The 24416-nt window shown below is 38.8% G+C and overlaps 1 protein-coding gene across 1 annotated transcript; it reads left to right on the top strand.

Moving 5' to 3' along the window:
* The first annotated feature begins 641 nt into the window (after positions 1-641).
* ly75 (lymphocyte antigen 75) lies at positions 642-24208 on the top strand. Its single transcript, XM_018683728.2, has 35 exons — positions 642-941; positions 2319-2690; positions 4306-4479; positions 4763-4924; positions 6540-6659; positions 7480-7620; positions 8178-8381; positions 8678-8838; positions 9080-9187; positions 9562-9650; positions 9849-10018; positions 10464-10663; positions 10940-11082; positions 11571-11649; positions 11864-11935; positions 13307-13430; positions 13700-13735; positions 14515-14684; positions 15614-15681; positions 15814-15890; positions 16131-16267; positions 16786-16894; positions 17034-17194; positions 17720-17849; positions 18239-18459; positions 18540-18702; positions 19189-19353; positions 19467-19589; positions 20002-20187; positions 20307-20530; positions 20687-20894; positions 21043-21204; positions 21301-21417; positions 22238-22420; positions 22754-24208. Exons 1-35 carry the CDS (start codon positions 839-841, stop codon positions 22927-22929), a joined length of 5238 nt encoding a protein of 1745 aa, XP_018539244.1. The 5' UTR covers positions 642-838; the 3' UTR covers positions 22930-24208.
* The last annotated feature ends 208 nt before the right edge of the window (positions 24209-24416 follow it).

The raw sequence follows: 24416 nt of genomic DNA, 5'->3' as shown, positions 1-24416 counted from the left end.
TATCGAAAAGGCTAGTCTATAATGTCACATAGTTGTGAAACATTCTCAGATACAGATTCTTAATTAAAGGGAAATACACTTTAAATAGAAAGGCACCTGGCTTACAGGTTCAGGTGAGAGTTTACACATTTTTAACATGTAGAAGCCAATTTTGCCAAAATACAACAACTGAGAATAAACAGTAAAACTCAAAACAGGCGTGATACAAGGTCATAAATTTGACTAAAAATTTTTAATTAAAAAAAATTTTTTTTTACCATGAGATAAATTCGATTTAGTATGTCAGAACGTCGTTTTGATTTGTGACTTACTATTTCATTTACTTAATTTATTCTTATTTTCATCTTGTGTCACGTGTTTTGCTCGATGCAGTGACATAATTTTGACTTATCTCTCTCTTATTTAATCGTTATCACTTTTTAAATTTCATACTTTAATTTCATATTTCATAATTTTGGTTTCTATTTTTTATTTAGTAAGTCATCGTTTGTGGCTAAAAAGTATATATCGTTTTTTGTGTTTTTATTTTTATTGTTATTATACAAAATAACTCTTCAGAAGCTGTGATAGTCTTCTACGTATGTTCGTTTATGACTTTATTTTGTAGGTCAAACCGGAAGTGTACTCGATTAGCCTGGCTAACGTTAGCTTGATTTTGTCGTTGAAGCGGGACTGTAGACACCACAGCTGACAGTTCAGGGGGGGGGCTGAGTTAGGTTAGTTACCTGACAACTTTCTGTTGGACGCCCAGTCGTCAGTCGGTCTGTATTCACTGCTCATCACTGCTGGAGGGCAAATACTTTATGAATCCGACAAAAAAGACTCTTCCACCGGGACCATGCCGAAATTATCCGGAGCGACACTTTGCCTTTGTTTGTTGACGGTGTTGGAGACAGCTGTTTTCCTGGGGACTTGCTCACCGGCTAACGTCAAGGGTTTAGGTAAGTAAGCAGTCGAGTTTACTTTCGTTTTCATCTCACTTATCAGTATTTTTTTCAGCCACGACTGAGCCATTTCTGCCGCTCACATTTTGGCTCAGCTGGACAATAATAACTTCGTCCGTTGAGGCGCGACATGAAACCGAGGACAACGGCTACAAACCTGCGACACCACAACAAGTGGCGGCAGATGCACGCAAACCCCGTAATTAACTCAAAGTTTTATAATGTTCCCAGTACGTTTGATAACCATAACATGACAGGTCAAACAAATTGCCTACTCATCCCTCCCTCCGCCATATCTCTGTATAATATCATGTGTTACATCTTTACACAGCTCGCTGCTGTTTTTGTCTCTGTTAAGTAATAACGCAAGCTTGAAATATGAGATTGTTTTCTATTTCAGACAGCATTTACAGGAAGGCACCGTCTGTATCTGTTTCCTTAATGTTTTGCTGTAACCACTGATAACTATTAACCCAGGTTATTGTGCAGTATGTCCCTACTCATCCACCCTTTCTTTGAGTGTGCAGTTACATATAAAATGTATTTCCCAGCATGAAGATGGAAATGCTTTTTCAAAGACATAAATAAAAAAATATTCCTCCTAGGTTTTTAGTCTGGGGTTGAAATGCTGAGCCCCCAAAATACTAGAAACTGTTTTATAAAATATCCTGAAGCACCATGGGCTATTTTATCAAAGTATAAAAAAATATATAAGAAAGTTGGCATGGGCAATAATACCTTTGCTGTGCTATACATTTATCATGGATTTTACCCAGGAATAATGTGACAAATGAGCAGTCAGTTTCTGTTCTCAAATATTTTCATTTAATCTCTCTGGTCAGTACGAAAGAACTCAAAACCAAGCTCAAGAAATATGAAAATTATTATTATTATTATTATTGTTGTTTTAAGAATAGAAATAGATAGGAAACTTTTGTCACTGAACACAACACAATGAAAATACAACCACCTCCTGATTAGTGCATTAAAAGAAAAAAACAAAACAACAGGACTCAAAACAACCTCAGCAGACAAACAGCCACGAGACAACAACACAGGCTCTAACACGATAAGCAAAATGAATAAATACAATCATGTTATTGGCATTAGTTATTCCCCAAGTATTTTTTGTTGTAAGAAGTAAAGATGATATGATTGCAGTGTACTAAATTGTAGCTACAGCCCTGTTACTCTCATATTTTTGGTAATCTGAGCCATTTTGTCTCAAGGATTTTTCTGACTGCCTACAGAGATCACACAAACTCAGTATCATTTCAGAACTCAATCTGGATCTTTCAGCAAATGTCAAGGTGAAGTCAGTCGTGTGTTTATTTTTTAAAACTGAGGTGTTTCCTGTCTGTTCCATTATCACAGATGAGGATGCTTTCACCATCCAGCACTCGAGCACAGGGATGTGCCTGGGCACAGGGGACTCAACAGACCTGAACCTCACCAAGTGCGACGCAAACAGCAGGTCCCAGCTGTGGAAGTGGGGTTCATCCCACCGGCTCTTCCACGTGGCCACGTCCTATTGCTTGGGGTTGGATGTACGCTCCAAGACGCTGACCCTGGTTGACTGTGGCGCCAACATCATGCTGTGGTGGCGCTGCCTAGAAGAGGCTGTTTTCACTGTTTATCAGATGGGCTTGGCAGTCAACGAAGGCAAGGTTGTAGCTAAACGGGACACTAATGATTCTTGGGTAAGAGGAGGTTCCCAGGACAACATCTGCCAGAGGCCGTATCGTGGTGAGTGTGGTTTCCTCTCTCTTATCTGAGAGAGAAAATACTTACATAGATTTCCATGCTCTGAGCACAGTCCAGTCTGAGGACTAACTAATGCCGGAGGAAAGGAATGAAAGTTGTGTTAAATGCAGTTTGTGTTGACTTAAATGCATTAAGTTCTCTCAGAGGATCCACTTCCTGAATTGAATGTGAATTAACTCCAACATCATGTTACTTTGCACCCTTGTACAGGTGTTTTCCTCTATTGGCATTTGAGTCATGTGACCAAACAGGCTCTGTTACATTTTAAATAGCCACACTTGTCAATAATCATTCCCATCAGTTGTTACCTCTTTACACTGGTAACAATATGGTGTCTCAGGCTCCAGCTTAAGGACCACGTCCCTTAAATCTGATTATCTCAGAATTGAAACTGTGTCTTTTGAATTTATGGGGAATTCCTTCGAGTGCACTTAATGACTGTGCATGTGCCGTCAATAGAAAGTCTTTCACAAGAGCCAAATTCCACTTTTGTTCATGGGTACTTGTGCCTTGAAAAATATGTCGAAATGAGAGGAAATTACATTAGATTTATGCTCTCTGTATATTACATTCTATAAGCGTAAACAGGAAGTTTGACTTGAATCATTTTAGTTACTTAAAATGCATATATTTTAAATTATTGTGGTATTATGTAGTAACTTTGATAGAATTGTTGATTTATTGTCGATTAACAACAAGATCTACAGTGGCATTAAGTGACAGCTACTCTTTTGCTTATTAATCTCTCTAAGTCAAGTTGTTTGTAATTTCAGTGGCATTTTTTGCAAAAAAATTTATCCAGGATTGTTTGGGGAGAAAAACTCAAACATGTGGTGAGAATTTGAGTTATTAGCATTATTTAGATGTAAATCCAGATGATCCAGAAAATACATTTTGTATGCTTTCTTTAAAAAAAAACAAACAAAAAAAAAAAAAAAACAGATGGACAGGATCTAGAGTCGTATAAAGATTAATTGACATGTTGCTTTTCTCAGCAGTTTTACATCTAAGATTTGGACCTGTCAGAAGTAAAATTCTTTTCCCTCAATAACATGTTATCTCTTTCTGTCTTTGAAACAACAAACTCACATTGTTATATCTTCCATGATTTGATTTTCTGCACCAAGATGATTTTAATTTATTGTTTCACTCGCTTGCTATTTCTTCTTTCTCACATTCATCCCATTTCTTCTACCAACGTACAGGATCAAGGGTAAGGTCAGGGTGAGGTGCATGTGTAGAAATCTGTGTTCAGATGTAGCTGTAACTGTAACATCCTCTGTTTATGTGGTATTATTGACCCATATAAACACAATTCTCTTCAACTACAGCAATGTTTCCAATAAGACTTTCCTTTCGCTGTAGTTACTTTTGTTCTCATTTCAGGGGTCTTATCTGCTAGGTGTGTGTTTGTACATCCGAATTTCCCTTCGGGGATGAATAAAGTCATCTATCTATCTATCTATCTATCTATCTATCTATCTATCTATCTATCTATCTATCTATCTATCTTTAGAAGAAGAGGGAAGTAGAAATGACAAAAGGCTTGTATCTGATCTTTGACAGTGCTCTTTGCTCACCTCTCTTTTCTGTGCAGTTGTCCACACAATGGGCGGGAACTCTGCCGGTGATCCCTGTCTTTTCCCCTTCAAATTCAATGGCAGCTGGTATCACGAATGCCTCCCTGACACAGATTTCCCTGGACTGTCTTGGTGTGCCACCTCCTCGGACTATGATCACGAAAAAAAAAAGGGACACTGTCTATTACCTGGCATGTTGCACTTTTTTACTTTTTAAATATTATCATCAGCTCCATCATTTTTGGCTCATTTTTATAATGTTGCCATTAGATACATTTGTCTCTGAAAGTAGTGCAGCCATTATATTATTGACCTCAAATGTCTGTTAGAAGCTGATCGCGTGCAGGCTGTTTTCTCTGTCTAATCTATTTTTCTCTCTAATAAATTATGTTAAAATATGTCCAGTGTTTACAGAACTGAATAACAAACACAGATGCATACACTCCAACTCACACTGTCTCTTTGACTTTGCAGAGGAAGGATGCCAGGCTCTGTTTGCTGGGCCAGAAGGGGAATTCTGTTATGAGTTTGTTTCTGATGCCACGGTGACCTGGCACAAAGCTTTGGACTCATGTCGTAGTCAGGGAGCTGATCTGTTCAGTCTGGCTGAGCCCGTCGATCTCCACTCCAAAACCTGTAAGACTGACTTAATTCTACCACTCCTTCACCTCCTTCTTTTTCTGTTTCTTCTTCCTTTGCACTTACAACATGACAAAGATGAGAAACACAACAGTGTTCAGCTTCATGCCGTGTTGGATTCAGCATCAGCACAGTCAAATGCTCTGATATGACAGGAATGCTTCATTTATAGCAATGAAAACTCCAAAAATAATTACATTGGCAGGACTTTTAAACGCTGTACTGTAATGTTTTTGGTGTTTTCAGAGGAGAAATAATGACTAAAAATAAATCCTATTCTAAATAAATCAACTAGCCTGTGTCCTTCAAAGCCTAGAAACAATATTTATGCAGCCTGAGAACTTTGAAGTAAATGCTTTCATTTTTGGGGGCAGTCCCTGCTCCCCCTGTGCAACAAGCTATTTTGAGAAACGCAGCTGAAAGAGAAAGATCTGTTTTATTCACACCAGCCAAAATGAAAATTATTCCAGATTTTATTGATATAAGTTTTATTACTCAAAAATAATGTTTTCTCTGAGTGACATTATGTTTCCATGGAATTAATTTATTTAATGTTTCACTTCTTCAGCTGTCTATGGGTGTGGTTTCCATTAAGTTTTTATATTTTTTTATTACTTGGTTTTTCCTGCTTATTGTTCTTTGTGTGGAAGTAAAAGAAAAGGAAAAAGTCAGGCTCCAATGACTTATAACCATCTATATGAATGAGTGAGTAAACAGTACCCCATTATCTGTTAGATCTCACTTTGAGTAAGTACTTTATACGTTGTTCTGGAAATCATCTGCAGACTTTTCGTCTTAGTAGGGGATTTGTTGGTAATTACTGTAGATTTGTTACAGAAGGTGGCACTTGACTGCTGAATACTGCAAGTGTGGGGTGTTGAGACAGACTCCTTTTTTCTTTACTTCTTCTTTTTGCTCTTCTGTTTCTTCTACTTCTCCCTTTTTTTTAAATCTTGCTTCTCTTGCTGTGGAATTTCCATTATCATGTTTATGATACATTATAACAAAGAGATCAACTGACGAGTTAGACAAGTTCAAGTGCTAGAAATATTTACTAAGTAAACTCAACAAGATGCATTGCACTTCTAAAGAAATATTTAAAAAATGGCAACAGCTCTATCTTTTCTTCAAAAGTTCGTGGCATGAATGATTATTATATGACCTTTTATGTCTTGAGAATGTCACATGGCTCACTTCCAAAATATCTGTTGCCACTTCTGCTTTGTATTTGTGACACTTTATTGCTTTGGAAAGTTGAAAACCACATCAAGAGTGACAAGGTGTGACTGAGGCAGCAGCAGTACCCTCTGCGAGGCTGACCGTCCTCCCTGAACCAACAGCTGTCTGTGACATTTAAAAGCTGCCACTTCTTGATGGATTGTGATTCGGCCTGGGTTGCACCAGGACACGCTTGAGATTCTTCTCTTATAGTTGGGGCTTTATTGTTGTATGTTTCACCCACTCTCTCTTCCTATTTCTCTGTTTACTTTGCATCCCCTTTTTTGTTTTTGGTTAGGTCATTTTCATATTTCACATATGATCTTGCTGATTCATGCTTCTACAGACTTATCGCTGCCTTTATTAAATTTACTTGTGATGTTGCATTGTGCAGTACTGGACGGCCTTGGAAGAATGCCTGGAAGGATGTGGATCGGCCTTCACCGGTTAGATGCGTCCCAGGGCTGGCAGTGGTCAGATGGTTCCCCTCTCTCCTTCCTGCGCTGGGAAAAAGGCAATGATATGCATATATATGCATATATCTTTTTTTCCTCTTTTTTCCTTCGCCTGTATTACTTTTTAATATATGTCCCATTTCTGAGTGTCTGTGTAAATGGCAAGGAGGAAAAAAAAACAGTAAATTTAAGACCTTATCAGTTGAAGACAGTAATATGTCTGAGAATACGTGGTGGTGAAAAACCAGAACACTTGCTAAAGTGCAGCGGTACCCATAAAAAACGAACATAAAAAAATAACATATAACCTTTGCAACATAATATGCAGACACAGGTTAAGTATGGCTCTGGTAAAACCACTTTCAGTTTCATGAAACACCTGCCTCTCCCAGTATACACCAAAACCTGCATCCTGTTGTGATCTGCTGTTGTTGCTGTGCTGCTATAAACTGTGACTTGGCATCAGTCAGAGAAACAATGAGGCCAGTGTTAAAGCTAAAGACGCTCATTGTGCCCAGTTATTGGACACAGGGTGGCATTGAGATTGTTAGTATTGCTGCATAACCCATTAATAGTACTGAATGGAGGGCTTTATAAAGCCTTGTAGTTATTGTAATATGTTTGCAATTTGTTGTTTTTCTTACACTCCAGTGTGAATGTTAAGAATACTGCAGCCATCTGGCCTTTTACTGATATGAACTGTTTGTGGTTGTCGTAATTTATAGGACTATGTTTAGCCAGCACTACAGCATAAAACGTTTCTTTTATTAAACCTTGACAAGCTTCACTGAGAAAGAAGTCCAGTGGTAAATGACACTCCTGTCACATTCAGTATGTGATTTTATTTTTATTCACTGTGTGTGGGAATGTATTTGACAGGAATGCCACCCGCCTCTGCAATTCTTGAGTCGGACTGTGGAGTCCTGAACTCAAAACAGAACTTTGAGTCTGAGGCGTGCAACAAACGGCTGCCATACATCTGTAAGAAGAGTGTCAATGCCTCTCACACTGAAAAAGCTGGTAGGTTAACCACTGCCCTCACTGTCTGCATGAGTATTTTCTCTGAATCATATTTGAACAGGACTAAAAGTCTATAGCTGTAGTAGCAGCTCTGTGAAGTTGTACTAGGGCATAGTGGTGCTTTGTGTTGAATGGTAATGTTAGCATCCTAACACTTGTTACTTAATGACAGTAGAAAGTACAGTACAACATAAGTGTCTGGTTTAATCTAGCTGAGGGATGAAGTGACAGGAATCCTGAGGCCCCACAGCCTCAATGGTGAAGCTAAAACTGATATAAATAAACAATGTCATGCTGTAATTTTACTTCCTCCTTTTTTATGGCAGTCGGCAACCAACATATTTGGTGCATTACTGCTAGCATGTTTATCTTGCTATTGCATTCTGGAAGTGAGATCACTTCTCTGTCTCTCCTCTGTTGAAAGGTTTTTCTGTATTCACATCAAGGGTCAAAGGAAAGAGGGTGTCTGCGTTAAACAGGCTGTAAAGTCCTTTGAGTCAAATTTGTCATTTTGGGAATTGACCTGACTTCCTCACTGTCTTGCTCCCTCTTTACAGAGCCTTTTGTGTATAAAGAAACAGTTTGTGCAGAGGGTTGGGTCCCATGGAATGGCTTCTGTTACAAGTTAGAGAAGGATGAGCCTCAAAGCTTTAGTGACGCCCAACAGCAGTGTAACAAAACAGCAGGAGAACAAGAAGGCTTTCTGGCCAGCCTCCACTCCATTGACAGCAAAGAGATGATCAGCACCAATTTCCATGCAGGTAAAACTATCGTTTTTAAGTTTCTAATGTAATACTCTTTGGTGATGAGGCAATGATTTGGCTTCTTTCAAGAATTCTGTTGTTTTTCTCTTGATTTAAGGCAACTTTAAAAGAATGACTTGAGTCTGGATTTCAGGAAACAAGCTGATTTACATGCTACTGCCTTATTATTTTAGTTGCACTCCTAAACATGGTGGAAATGAGGGTTAAAATCATAATGTGCTCACCAGCCTTGTCTTGATTGTTTGATTCCAAATATCTCAATGAAGTGATGTTTGTATTTGTGTTACGATCAGATGGCCAGTTTTTGGATGTGTGGATCGGTCTGGTCGGTATCACCCTGAACCACACTTCCTTCAACTGGATAGACAAGGTACCCGTCACCTTCACTTACTGGGGACCAAATGAGCCAGTCCAACCCAGTCAGGAGCCCAGCTGTGTCTTCTACTCTGGAGAGGTGTGTGCATGTTGATGTGGGTGTGAGGACAAGCATTTTTCTGTAACCCCTCCCGTTTTGCATTCAGTCTTTTTGTATTGGTGTGTGTGTGTGTGTGCGTGTGTGTGTGTGTGTGTGTGTATGTGTGTGTGTGTGTGTGTGTGTGTGTGTGTGTGTGTGTTTTTGTCTTCTTGTGATCCTCTGTTACAAGTTTGTTTATGTACGAGGCCTGCAAAATCAAACCTATTTCTGTTCTCCACAGTCTCACGGTTGGCGGGTCGGGAACTGTACACAGAGGCTGCCTTTTATGTGTCAGACCAAAGGGGAGGTCAGGGAAACAGTGACACAGCCTGGGTGTAGCTTTGAAGATGTGAGTATTGTCTATGTGACCCAATTTTCGAAGGGAAAGTTTTGGTCAAATTGATCTTGTTGTTTATTCACGGCTATGTTTGGAAGTGATGTTTGTCCCTCTACACATCAGCATCGTTTACATGACCTGCATGCATATGTTAGCTATTGTCATAAAATTGTAAGAGAGAATGAAATAGTGTGTGTTTTAAAGGATGACTTGCAGTCAGCTTTTGAGTCATAACAGGGTGACAGGTAGATCTGATCTGGGTGCAAAAATGAAACTTATATAGTTGAGTGTGGTGGTGAAAAAAGCATGAACAGCAGTGTGACTGTTCTCAGTGCAAAATACCATCGTAGATGTTGCTCAAGTCTTAGCTGCTGTCAATCCCCCAGGGTTGGAGGAGACATGGCAACTCCTGCTATCAAGTGAACACCAAACAAGTATCCTTCAAAGATCGCTGTAACATCATGATACGAAACAGGTAGGAGTTTGTTCACAGACATAGACACTGAAATTTTCCACATGAATACTTTCTTGTATCATTTAAAAAGAAGACTTCTATTTTTAACTGAAAAGCATGTTCTAATTCATTCATCACATGGTTTGTAAACACTGTTTTAAGTCATTATTTCTATGCTTGGACAGGAAAAAGTCACAAATATTTGACTGTTCTTTCCAGGTTTGAGCAGGCCTTTATCAACCGTCTACTTGGAGAGCATATCAGCATGGAAACTCAGTATTTTTGGATAGGACTGCAGAACATTAAGAACACAGGAGAGTACCGGTGGCTGAGCCAGGATGGATCCACAGATTTGGTTACATACACCAACTGGGGCTGGTTTGAACCAGGTTAGTAAAAACCACACAGTTTCAGCTCCACTCTGTATCTAATGCAGGAATAACAAAGAGGAGTAGGCATTTTATAACAGACTCATGATTAATGACAGATTATACTATTATAATGCTGTATGTAATTCTGAACATACAGAATTTTGTGGTTCAGTTTTACTGATTTGCTAATGCATAAAAACATTTTACCATCCACTGTCATGTAACTCCTACTTAAATGAATATTAATGCATAATATACAGCATGTACCAATAGATTAGCCTCTCAGTGGCCTTTCCATAAAAATAATGCAAGTACAATCTGTCCACTATGTACCATCAGAACAGCTAGATCTAGTCTGCTGATGCTCTAAAAGGTTTGATTATACATCAGTTATGTCTTTATATCTGACAACAGAAAATACAAATAAAAATTAAATTTTGGTGTTTCTACATGTGTGTTTAAGATCAACATGGAGGTTGTGCTGTGATTTCAACCGCACAACCGCTGGGCAAGTGGGAGGTGAAGAACTGTACTATTTTTAAGGCCGGCACCATTTGTAGAAGAGACCTCAGTCCACCACCACCCCCAGAACCAGAGCCCAACCCTAATGCAACCTGCCCTAATGGATGGGTGTCCAGATCAAACATCAAATACTGCTACAAGGTATGTGTCTGTGTGTGGTCATGTTTTCACTGTTTGTCAGTCGTCAGTCGTGATACTGGTTCTAGTAGGAGCTTACACATCAACGTATGTTTACAGGTGTTGGGGCAAAAAGAGCAAAATATGGATGGGGGAATGATGTCTATCTATTTCACATGGCTTTCTTATTGTCACTTGAGTCTAAATTACATGATCTAACATCTCTCAGTCTCTCAGTTTTTTACAATCTACTCCAGTCTGTTATAGGAAGCTGTTGTGTCTGTTGTTTCTCCTTGTCAGGTGTTTCATGAGGAGAGGCTGAGCAGGAAGCGCTCCTGGGAGGAAGCCGAGAGGTTCTGTCAGGCTCTGGGAGCCACCCTGTCCAGCTTCACAAATATGGCTGAGATGAGAGCCCTGCACAGCATCATGAGAGAATCCATCAGGTATACACACATGCACACAAAGTACTGTATATGTTACTGTTTGTGAAGCATTATTAGTATTACTGTATTTGTCACCGTTTATTGTGTAACACCCTGACATGAACAAATCACAACTGGTTGTTGCTTCATCCCCTGTACACACACTCTTTCCCCGTCAGACTGGTACCTCCAGTCACTTAACAAAGAGATGCATGCTTAACGTGTTGTTTTGTCTTCATAGGTGCATATACCTCAGCTCAAGACTCTTTTTTTCACATAAATATTCAGTGCTTTACTTGAATGTTAACTGACTCATATTTCACACTTGTTCAGCAGGTGGTTGAACTGAATCAGTTTTAAGATTTTGTGTCCAAGAATAAACAACATTCCTTTAAGATTATTCTCACACTTAAGAAGATTCTTTTATTCTTTTTGTCATCTTTTTCTTTGAAAGAGTTTCAGGTAAGTGTCACGAGTAATGGTGGTCCATTCTGTTGTTCTTGTTGCAGTGATAATCGGTACTTCTGGGTTGGCCTGAACAGGAGAAACCCATCTGATCGCTCCTGGGAGTGGAGTGATGGTCGGCCTGTGAGTATAGTATTGTATAGTCAATCTAACCTTAAACCTCCTCCTTACGTTGTGAGAGGACATACACTGTGCGTTTTAAAATGTCATTTTAGGTATAAGATCATTCAGTGTATTTCAGTATATTGAATTCTATGCATTTCTATGCAGGATTAAATTACTTATTAAATTTACAGTATTTCCGAGTGTGAAGTCTGTTTATTCGTGTCTGCAACAGGTATCTATGGATGTTTTACACTATGATTTCCAGGAGGATGATGCATACGATCGAGACTGCACAGCATTCAAGGTGGGCTGGGTAGATTTACACTATACTAAATGGAAACTTTTTTTTTGCTCAAAGTCTTTTTTATTTATATTTGTGCATAAAGCGATAGTGTACAAGGTACATAGATTCAAAACGTAGGTGATCAGAAATAGTACAAATATAAACGTAAACAACCCCCCCTGCTCCAACGGAGCCCCGTCCCTGCAACAATATTGCTGTACCATTTGACAACCTAATATTGTTTGAATTGTATGCAGCCACTTGTATTCCATGCATCACATAGATATCGTACATATTTTATATAAATAAATAAAACTGATACAGTTAGAATAATACCAAAAAAAAAAAAATGGGGTTAGTTAAAGCAAAACAACATAATAAACAAGTAAATAAAAGAAAATCAGCAAATGATTGAGAGTGGTCCTTATGGATTTCAAATTATACATAGTACAGGAGCAGTCATATAGAACACCAATATTAGTGACATCTTATTTCTCTATATAACTTAAAAAAGATTTCCATGTATCATGAAATTTTTGAATACATCCTCTTGTAGAGTAACGAATCTTCTCTAGTACCAAATGGTGTAGAAGGTCATTGATCCACATCTTAAAGGTTGGAGGAAGTTTCTCCTTCCACTTAAAAAGTATTAATCGCCTAGCTATAAGAGATGCAAAAGCTATCATATTCTTTGCCTGACGGTTAAGGAGACAGTCTTGTGGAGTTATTCCAAATATGGCAGTAATGGCAGAAAGTTCAATAGGTACTTGTAAAACATCTGAAAACTAAATGGAAACTTTAAGGGAGAAATAAACATTTGTTCTTTCTTTATTCCCCATTTCCAGACCCAGTTATGTATTATTTGATTTCACGTCTTCTATCCTACTCATATCTTATCTTTATACATGTTTTTTTCACAGTTCCTGTCAGTATAGTGCAGTTTGATCTGCAAATCAAGGACATTTCTGCAGCAATGACTAGTGCTCTTCTCATGACTTGTGGGAGTAATGAAAAGAACTGCAGCTGAAATCCACCCCCACTGACACAGTGATTTCATGTCCTTACATTCTGTGTTGTAACAGAATCCTGCAAAATATAGTTGGTTGTGACACTGTCACTTACTATTCATCAAATGTGCCATGAAGATCAGTCCTCTTTGTTTAGTGCCAGCTGATTGTCTCTTGCTGTTTCTGTCCACTTAAGAAGTACTTTTTTTATATCTTGGAATCTTTATATCTTCGGTCGTGACAGTTAGTGATTATGTTCTCTCATCTGAAACTATCACTGAACAGCAGGCAGTCACAAGATCTGTAATGTCACAGTTCTGAAACTTCTTGTCTTGTATATTTTCTTTATGACAGTATTTTCCTTTTACTTCTGTGTCCTCATCAGACAACAAAGAGCAGCTTGAGACATATTTTTGTGTTACTGCAACAAGAGTTACTTCCTGCACCTTTCTACGCCACACCATTTCACTGTGATGCCAGGCTAGAGTGGGTCTGCCAAATACCGCGGGGTAAGACTACACGTATTATCACCACTGTGTAGTGTATGAGTGCACAAAGCAAAGGTTGATTTTTGCTTGTGTAGTGCTAACATTTCTTATCAATTCTGCTTAATTAACAGGTTTTGTGGCCACACATTGTTTGAGTTTTACAGTAATAAAGTAAAGAAAGATTGTGATTTAAAAATCTCATAGTTGACTGGAATGCAACATTAGCTTGTTGTTTGTGTGCTGTTGTTTATATTCTGCCTCTAATTTGTTCTTTGTTTATGCTTCAACAGGAAAGACACCAAAAAACCCTGACTGGTACAATCCCGGTAATGACCAAATCCTTTCCCGAATCTGTGTTCAGAGTCTGACTGTGACAGTTTTTACTGTAGTTTTGATCTGTCAATAGCCAGAATTTCTTTGATCCATTTGTTTTTTTTTACTGAAACAATTTGCTTGTACAGATTATGAGACACAGAAGCGTGTGATTGCATTGCATTGACTTTCAAACAAGAAATATTAACCACCACTTCATACAGAGACTCTGACTCCTGGGCCTGTGCCCGGTTCGCCTGCTCAGTAATTATATCACTAGCAATTATATGCTGATCAGCCACAACATTAAAACCACCTGCCTAATATTGCCTTGTGGTGTCTGCTTGGTGTGCAACAATGTTAAGGGTGGAAGTATGTATCAAGTAACATCCAGATGAATGCCAGGACCCAAGGTTCCACAGAAAGAACATTGTATTGTCACGAGATGATCAGTGTTATTCACATCACCTATCAGTGGTTTTAATGTTGTGGCTGATCAGTATGCTGAGAAGTACTGACAAAAATAACATATATAAATGATATAAATGTCAACTAACTCAGGTACTTAATAAATAATTGTAGGCTTCATTGTTTCCATCATTCTTCAGCCAACATGACAGTGAAACGGGTGTTGAATTGTATTCTCTGCTGTTTTAAAAAGTCTTAAATTTAATTTGGTGAAACCCTGTAATAGAGAATTTTGTCTTTGCATGTCTGTGGCTGCTCGTAATATGCCTGTTGTCAATGGTCTAATCAATGTCAGCATTTTAAAACTGTTTGTTGTGCCTTTCAGGTGGACACCATGAGACCTCTATCTTCATAGATGGAGCAGAGTTTTGGTTTGTTCAGGAGCCCAAGCTAGCTTTTGAGGAGGCAAAGCTCTTTTGCAATGCAAATGACAGCAAACTGGCTTCACCACGTAGCTCCACGGCTCTCACAAAGATCCACCAGTACCTAAGAAATGTAAGTTACAGTTGCTATTGATCAAACAGAGATACTGACACATCTCTCTACGAGGCTGAGACAAATAGGAGTTTTTCTAATATTTCCCCACTGACCTTTTTTCTTCCTTTTAATAATTCAAAGTTATTAACAATGCATTTTAAAAACACATTGCCATTATTTTAGACTGCAAAAAGGGATGACTGAATATGATTTAATTTGAAGTTAAAATAAATTGGTATTTTCTGTCTTGTTTTTCTCTCTTTATGCAATTTCATCCTGTTTACATTTTTTGTTTCTCCCATGGGTATCTGTAATTGATTTGCAGAGCCGTATGACCAGTGAAATTCTTTCCACAGTCTTCTGGTCATGGAAAGCTGACAGTTCTTTCCATGAGAATACAACTGGAAGCAGTCAAACAGTAAAATAGAAAAGCAATACAATACACACGGTAAAGTAGAACAAAATACTGCCTCCAAACTAACCACTAAAAAATATAGTCATCTCTGTCATAAAGGTTTAGTAGTGTATATTCCACAGAACTCACATCAAATTTATTTTTCTAAAAGTGTGAAGGTTATCTCAAGCTCTGCTGCAGGCTGTTCTGTTTTTATTCAGTCTCTTCTGAATCCTCCAACTTCATGGAAGCATAGTACCAACTCACTGGAGAGCTCCCAATGTACATTCAGTACAATCAAACATTTTATATAAGAAGGATTTTCTAAATGCCTTATTTTATTATAGATACAAGGTTATTTTTATTCTATAACCATGTGTTTTTTTTTAATTATTATTGCTTGTTGTTCCTTACTTGCTTGATGGGTGTCCTTATAATTTACTATCTGACAAGTTCTCCTTTCTGTGAAGCAGAGCAAGTGTTTATGAAGGTAATAAAGTTGATCATGTAAATTTGTTATTATGTGGTACTTAAGCTTGTATGTTTTGAACAGATATCAAGTTCTCCTAAGCAAAACTGGTGGATCGATATGCAAGAGCCTGGGTGGATATTCCCCATGACGTAAGACAATACAGTCATACACACTGTTAATGTTTTACAAATGTAAGAAAGCAAATATGCATGACACTTATATCTCTGTATATACCTGTATACATATATATGTGATGTTGATTGAAGTAATGTATGTTCTAGGTACACCCAGATGTTCTATTACCATTCAGCTTTCCTGGGCAGATGCATTACCATCAGTCCCAATAACATCTTTCCAGGTGAGGCGACATCATAATGCTTCTATATGCCTGTGTGTGATTTAGGGACAAAAGAAAATAGCTAAATAGTTTGAATGTTTTGTAAAATTGTCCAGAGCAGCATAAACAGCTCAGTAAAATGACTAATCTGGCTTTAATCGTCTCAGAGAGCAAAAACATCACTTGACTTGATTCATGACAGGCAAGCTCATGGACCATTTTAATAATTACACACATTCACTGTCATATGTTGACTTTTAGAGAATGATCTCAGTTGTCTGCAGCGGTTGTCCTTTGTGTGTGAGAGACACAACATCACATCGGTGGAGATAAACCCTCTGGAGCCTCAGCCTGGAGGACTGCCCTGTGGAAATAAATCTCTGTCCTTCAGAAATAAGGTCTGATCCTTCATCTACATTTTAGACACTGCATGAGATTTTAGAGAGCTTAGAGCTAAGGAAAGAGGATAGTGATATTTTTATACTTCAAAGGAAAATCCAAATGGAAACATTTGGCACCGACTAAAAATCTTGCATTTCCCATGAAGAAATTTCCCAACAGAAAATCTCACTTTGAGATATTTCCAGCAGCAACTGCAGCTGAGTTTAAAAGATTACACTGAATTGAATTGAAATGCCAATAAAAGAATTATTTTACACCAACATTTATTCTGATTTTGGTTGCAAATGCTGCATTCTAGATATTGGCATGGCATCTGCCCAGTGTGCATCTCTTTATATTTCATGTTATTCAGCCTTGATTAAACAAAGAAGATTTACAAGACAATTACAATGTACAAGACAACCCTCCTCAAAATGTCAATGTAGAGTATTTAACTCACTTTCACAAAAGGTTACAATGACATAGGACGTGATAGGCATAAATGTTCACATGATACTGGTGTCTTTCTTTTCAGTGCTACACACTGAGATCAAGCTTGAAGACTCTGTCATTCAAGTACGCCAATGATAATTGTCAATCAGTGAGAGGAACCCTGGTCTCAATATCAGATCAGGTGGAGCAAGGTGAGGACTGCTACTGTTCTAGCTCTTTTAATATGCTTGTCATAAGTCAGATAATCATATTTCAGCTGCTCAAATAAAAAGTAATAGTTTCTCAGACTCCATTGAACACGTGAAGATGTACTCTATGTGTGTGTTTTAGACTTCATCACCACACTTTTGCCAAGGATGAGAAACATGGAACGGATATGGATTGGTCTGAAGATCAAACACAATGACCCTGAGTGGGTGGACCAGTCCCCAGTTAACTACCTCAACTTTAACCCCCTGCTTCTGGGCATGCACAAGGCTATACACATCAGTGTAAGTTCAGCTTAACGTTGCCTCTGTATTAAAGGGGAATTCCACCGATTTTACACATCAGAAAGAAGTTCACCAGACCTCTGTAACCTGCTCCTCATCTCTGTTTGAGGCTGGTAGCTTTACACACCCAAAACTCTTGATTGAACTGTCAGTAGCCGAGTTGCATTGTGGGTAATGTAGGTGCCAGGTTTTGACAAAGAAGGAGACTGTATGGAATAAAAAAACAATATCTTTTGCTCTGCTACACCAAGTTTTGTTTTTTGTTTTATGTTGCAGTGTAGTGCTAAACCAGTGAAGAACTCGTTTAATGTAAACCTCAGAGCATGAGAAATGAGTTCCTCTTTACCATGCATTATCTTCACCCAATTTGCATTATAGCCACAGACTGCAGATAAATAGAATATGTTTCTTTACCATTAGATAATGGTACCTCCTATTAAAGGAACAGTTTAAACAGAAAAAAATGCTTAACCACATTTGAATTGCAATGTAATGTTTGCTTTGTACTCTCTTCTTTTTTATTAGCCATGGGATCCAGAGAGTATGGATCTGTGCGTGTTTATGATCAATAACCAAGACTCTGCCATGCTCGGTACCTGGGACTATTCCTCCTGCACACAATATCAAAGTTTGGCCATTTGCCAACACTATGCAGGTAAATTACCATCTCTAACACTTAATACTATTTTATTATGCAGATTGAGCTCCTTAACTGGCACCTGATCAAGTTACCTGATCTGCTGTGCTATGGTTAGTCTTACATTTGAAAGGGCAGTAAATAATGCATGACTTAAACCTCAACCTTTTATGGGGCTGGTGCCCTACTGGTTAAGGTGTCAGCCATTAAACACAATGTTGATAGTTCAAATCTGCAGAGGGCTGTTGTTGCATGTCATTCCCCATCTCTCTCTACTGTAACCTCTCTAATAAAGTGTATCAAATACCTTAATAAAAAAGGATCAACGGATTGCAGTAACATAGACAGATCACTGGCATAGCTCTCATGAAATTACGTTCTCTAAACACAAGGCTTACTCATTTCAGATAAAGTGGAGGAGCCCCGTGTCAACACAGAGCCCTTTGACGTCAATAACCACACCATCCAACTGCTTGTCAAAAATCTCACCTGGTTTGAGGCCTTAGAGCAGTGCAGGAGTAAAAACATGGACCTGGCGAGTGTAGCCGACACCTTCCTCCAGTCCACCCTCACTGTGCATGTGAGCCGTGCACGCATTCCGATGTGGATTGGCCTCTTTAGCGAAGATGTAAGTACTAAATTAAGGGCTTACTTCATTTATATCCACTGTTTCTACAAGATTCTTTTATCTTTTCATTGTGTTTTCAGGATGGGATCCACTACCGCTGGACTGACCACAGTCACACCATATTCAGTCGTTGGTCTTCTGATGTCACCAGTGGCGCTTGTGTCTACCTAGACACCGATGGCTTCTGGAAAACCACTGAATGTGAAGAGGAGCTGGGAGGTGCTATCTGCCATAAACCACACAGTGAGTGAGGAAATGGGACACAGATCAACAGAAATGCCTGTTGTATTTCTTCGTTTTGCTAATTCCTGCTTGTAGCGGATTTGCTGGTGCATGAAACATTGTTTCAAGATAGGGAAAACTGGGGAACTTTGCTCTTTGAAAATTCTCTCAATACTACAGTAGTTTATAATTACAACCCTCCTGACAGGTTTTCTGTGGTAACAGGATGTAGAGTCTGTTGTAATGGAACTGTAGAAACTCAGAAAATGAAGCCATGGCCTGACTGTTAAAACAAGCACAGGCAAAATCTGGGCATGTGTGTAGAAACAGGGTTTCTACACACATGCCCAGACTTGTGACTTAACCAGTTCTGTAAAATTGAAACTCAGGAATATCTGTTTAAATAACTTTCCTAAAAATGGCCCCCTTCTCTGTTGACATGCATCAGTATGTTTGCAAGTATTAACATTTGGAAAGTACCTTAATGTGTTAACTTGTTTATTACAGAGGAGATCATCACCACACCAGAGGATGTTGCAGTGAAGTGCCCCCATAAGATTAACGGTCCGAACTGGATCCCCTTCAAGAACAACTGCTACTCTTTCCAGCTGGTTGCCTCCAGATGGGAACAGTTTGACCAAGGACAGATTCATGAAACCTGCAAAAAACTTCGTAAGAATTTTACAATATTGGGGACAAGTTATTATGTGGAGGTTTGCTCATGAAACTTTTTATACCGTACTGGTTTTGCCACAGTTACTAATGATAATGCATTTATATTTCAGATCCAGATGCAGACATCTTAACAATCCGAAATGCAGAGGAGAATGAGTTCATCAAGCAGCAGCTTCTGCCGTTTCAAACATTAGCCCAGTTTGTTTGGTTGGGGCTGTTTAAAGATGGCAACGGTTGGTATTTTATTACTTACTCCAACTCTCTTTTAGTAGATGCATTTGTGGTCGCTGCCTGTTGGTACTTCTTCCTACATGTAATGACCGCTACCACCTTTTTCAATTGTAATTGGGGTGCAACACGTTTATCTGCTAATGCAGTTGCTGATACCTAAAACCAGGGTTATTGGCCAATATTGACCCAGTACTAAAGATCCTGTGTATATTTTTTTTAAATTAAGATTTTTTTTTATGTTAGGTAAATGGAGTGAGGCTATTATTACTATGTACCTTATGCAGCCTGTTAGGCCTGTGCAATAAGATGTACAATGATTCTTGTATCAGCAACACTGATAAAATATCTTAGTGTTTGTGTGTGTGTATGTTTATTTATGTCACCAGGATTAATAGTGATTTTGTTTTGCTGTAGATAACCAGATGAAGTGGTATGATGGTACAAATGTCCAGTACTCCAACTGGGCAAACGGCAGACCAAATGTACAAAAACCATTCTTGGCTGGTCTCATGACTGACGGCAGCTGGCTTTTCCTTTCAAACGAAAGGGTTTTTGCAGAGTTCAAACAAAGGACCATTGTGACCTGCAAACTCGACAATGGTTGGTGTATCACACTTTACATCATCATTCATATTTCTCGCCACCACTGTTATTATAGTCGGTGGAGATATTTCATGCTTAAATTGATCTTAACACGTTTTTAACCCTCCTCTCCAAAGAACCAAAGCATGAGTACAACAAGTCAGCCATGAATTTTCAACGCTATGGCAACTTAACTTACACGGTTGTGACCCAAAAGTTGAGTTGGTACAAGGCTCTGGAAGAGTGTGATCAGCGTGGAGGCCACCTGGCAAGTGTCCATGACATCCAGCACAGCACACATCTGAATCTCATTGCCAAGACAGACGGCTTCCCACTCTGGATCGGCCTATCCAGTCAGGATGTAAGAATTTCTGCTCAACCACAATTTGAAATAAAATATTTTAAAATTAATTATAATCGAGCTTACCAGAAACAGCTTATCTGATGTGGATTACTTCCACATGGTGGTGCCCCATATTTCTTCACCCAACATGACAGCCTCTCTCTCTCCATGCAGGTTAACGGTTCAGTCTATGAATGGTCTGATGGAACAAGTTTTGACTACAAAGCCACCATATCTGACTCAAAGAAGGTCTCCAGCTCAGACAAACAGGAGGCCAGCTGTGTTTTTGTAACTCCTGTCGGAGCCTGGGTGAGGACCAGTTGCAATACGCTGGTAGACGGAGCCATCTGCTACACCACCAACATCACCACCACTTCCCAGAGTAAGACACCTGTCTGTTTTATATAACTCTTATAAGAACCACATCGTTCCTCTTTCATTATTTGTGAAAAGGCAAGTTACTGCTGTCTACTGCAGTTTTGAGTGGCACTGAGGGTCATCCATCTTGTTTCTGTGCTGTTATAAATCAGGAGCCAGACTGCTTCCTGCCCCAGAGGCCAATCACTGCCCTCAGAACAATGGTATTTCCAAGTGGGTGCAGCATGAGGATCACTGTTTCGCCTTCAACATGAGCCTCTACAACTACAGTGTCTACACTATGGAACAGGCCAAGAGCATCTGTCAGAGCATGGGTGAGTTGTTGTTTGCTGTTGCGGTTATAATTGGTATTAATCCGAAGCAACTGCAGTCCACCAGTTGTTTTTTTTTGTTGTTGTTGTTGTTGACAGATGCTGAACTGCTGACCATAAAAAACAAAGAAGAGAACGACTTTGTGTCAAAGTACATTTCTGAAGACCCTCTCATTACCAGTCGTGTATGGCTCGGCATGAACTTAAATAATGAAGGTAAACCCTGTAAATTGATATAGAGGCTAGAGGCTAGAGAGTAGACTTGGATTTAGCTGAGCATTCTGAGTAAAAAGAGAACAACTTAAGATGAAAATACCTGTCAATTAGCTAAAAGGAGAGTAAATATTAGACTAAACATTTCTTAAAGGAGCTATTGGTAAGTTTTGTTTTCGCTACATAGCCTACATTAGCATTAACAGCTGTTTACACACCAGTCTAGAGGAAAGGTTGTGAGTTCAGCATCAAACTTCATTCCTATAGTCAACAAGAGCTGTCTTGAGCAGTGGAAGGCAATGAAATGCTTTGCTTCTAGTTCTATCACTTCTTTTCCTCTGCTCAAGCTAAAATGCTAAGCAGCTAGCCCCAGCCCTGCCAGGAAGTCTCATCACTTTCTGATAGTGAGTCATTGACTGCCCAGACTGCCCTGACGAAGGAGCACTGTTCAGAGGATGTATTCTAACCTCTTGTACTGTAAATACAGCAGTGGCTTGGCAAGCAACCATCACCACCCACTCCCTGCAAGAAACTATGTTCAGCAGCAGAGAAAACGTAAAAATAGCCCCTGTAAGCGGACAGAAACACTAAAGACTCCAAACACTCGCTAATGTTGCTGCATGTCTGCTGGGTGCAGCTTGTTGCACTGCCTTAAGTGGCCAAATAAATTCAATAATGTTGTTTTAACAAATATGTTTGTGCTCTTTGTTTAGTCAGATACTAACAGTCATTATCATATAAAAGCACATTGTTTTTGACATTTGGGTTGTGCCGCAGTGATGATGGTCCCTCTCGCTCATTATCTCCTCGCTCTTCCTCCCAGGTAAGCCTGTATCCTGGCAGGATGGCTCAGCTCTGGTTTATTCTAACTGGAAGTTGGGGGCCTCGGTTACCGGGAAGACATCAGCACCCCACTGTGCCGTCATGATGGCAGGAGATGAAGGAATGTGGAATTTTGCCAGCTGCAAGGCTAACTACAGTCGTGTTGTCTGCAAAACTGAAGCAAGTGAGTATCACAGATGCATTAAAGGGGTACTTTGGCATTTTGGGAAATAATATATATTTCCTTCCTTGCTGAGAGTTAGATGAGAAGATGGATACCACTCTTGTACCTGTGCAGTAGATGTGCATCTCAAGCCAGCAAAACCAGCAGAGCTCTGCCTTTTTAAAAGTTTGGCAGTTTTGCAGGATTAGGCCCAAGCAAATATGCTTCACATTACTTTACACATTAAAGAGCATCTGAACTCCGATAAAAGCTGTATGAAATCAAATGTGATGACATTTTGATCAGTGGGAAGACAAAACCCTTTTAAAAACTGACTCGCTTTTGCTTCCTCAGAGTCTGCAGGCTCTCCTGTGGCGCTGGGTCTCTTTATTGTAGTCCTCCTCGCACTCCTTGCAGCCATCGGCTTTGTCATCTATAAGAAGAAAAGAGCCCACTTCTCTTCAACGGTCCGCTACGAGAGGACCTTTGATGAGTCAGACACCACCAGTATTATAACAGATGCTGACTGAGCTTGCGTAAGTAATCAGCCTCAGGGAGTATTGATGTGCCTGATGAGCAGATGCCGCCTATCTCCTTTTTTAAAATTATTTATTTGTCCTGCTCTAACTAGCAAACTTCCTATGGTTATGTTTGAAATTGTAAATATTGTTTGTGAATATCTGCCAATGCAGTTTCTTGATTTGGGTTATTTTAGATCCTTGTGTTTATACCTAATGTAAATACTCACGCTAGTTCTGTGTGGTGAATGTTGGTTCCTGAAATTAATGGAATGTTTCAGTTAGTTTAGGTTTTTTTTTTTTTTTTTAAGAAAAAAGATTTTGAGTCGAGAAATCTCCAACTTGACAGAATCTGTCTTATCACTCCCATTCAGCCTTAAAAAGTCAAATTGCACTGATGGAAGATTTGCTCCTAACTATCAAAAACAAACTGTGCAGTTATTTATTTATACAATTTATACAAACTATTCCTAATTCATTCTTCAACTTCAGAAGGTTAGACAGTTCACCTGAAAATATAGTAAAACCTATTTTTGTTTGATTTTAAGTGTCCTTCTTTAAATATTAACGATACTGCCCAGACCTCACAGAACAATTTTAGAGGTTGTTTTCTGCCAAAGTATGCCCTATAAGAAACAGGTCTTTGCCTTTGACTAAACAGGAAAATTTTGTAATGGATAAAAATCTCACTGGTTGTGCCTTTTAACATCATTGAGTTTTTAAGCCACTGGATAGGGTTTTAATTCATTTGACTTAGTAATACTTAAAAATATGTTTTAGTTGTCAATGTATAAATGATGAAAGAGAAAAATCTGAATTTTTAGTTCTGCTGATTAGCTTTATCACACAGTCTTAGCCTCAAACTGAACCCGATGCCTGTTTGTATAATTAGTTTTTTTAGATCTGACTTTTCTATGCACTTAACTACTGAGAATGAACGCACTTTAATATGTTGAGGAGCTATAGTTCCTTCTATGTTTAAGCACAATGAGGTTTGAAGAGATTTTTTTTTTTTTTATAGATGTTTGAATTGCACTGGTGTTTGCTGTAAAGGCTTTGTAAATATGTGATGTTTGTTTTCATAACAAGAATGAACCAAAGATGCTCTGACTCCTCTGAATGTCAAAAGCCTGAGCTTCAGTCCGGCTTGTTAACCCATTCATACCAGGATGTAAACCAAATGTCAAAGGTGTTTTTAGTTTTTAGTTTTTAACTTTCCCATCAATCCTAAAAAGATCTATCAGCTCAAATCAGGTACAGTAGCCTTCCAATAAAATTACCTGTCTTCAAAGATTTGTCTCCTCCAGTTTTACTGACTGTAATTAGTCAAAGTGATTTAAAGTTAATGCTGTAAACTTGAATATTGTTATATTACTTACATGCAATCAGAAAGGCTAGCAGTGAAGTTAATCAGCTGCATTAAAAAAAAAGATTTTGGAATGGAAAAAAAAGAAATTCCACCTTAAAACACAATGTACTATGATGTGCTATAGCAAAGA

This window comes from Lates calcarifer, linkage group LG2 (assembly GCF_001640805.2).
Source record: "Lates calcarifer isolate ASB-BC8 linkage group LG2, TLL_Latcal_v3, whole genome shotgun sequence".
Lineage (NCBI taxonomy): Eukaryota > Metazoa > Chordata > Actinopteri > Centropomidae > Lates > Lates calcarifer.
Note: the sequence above shows the minus strand (reverse complement) of the source record. Positions and strands in the feature narration are given on the sequence as shown.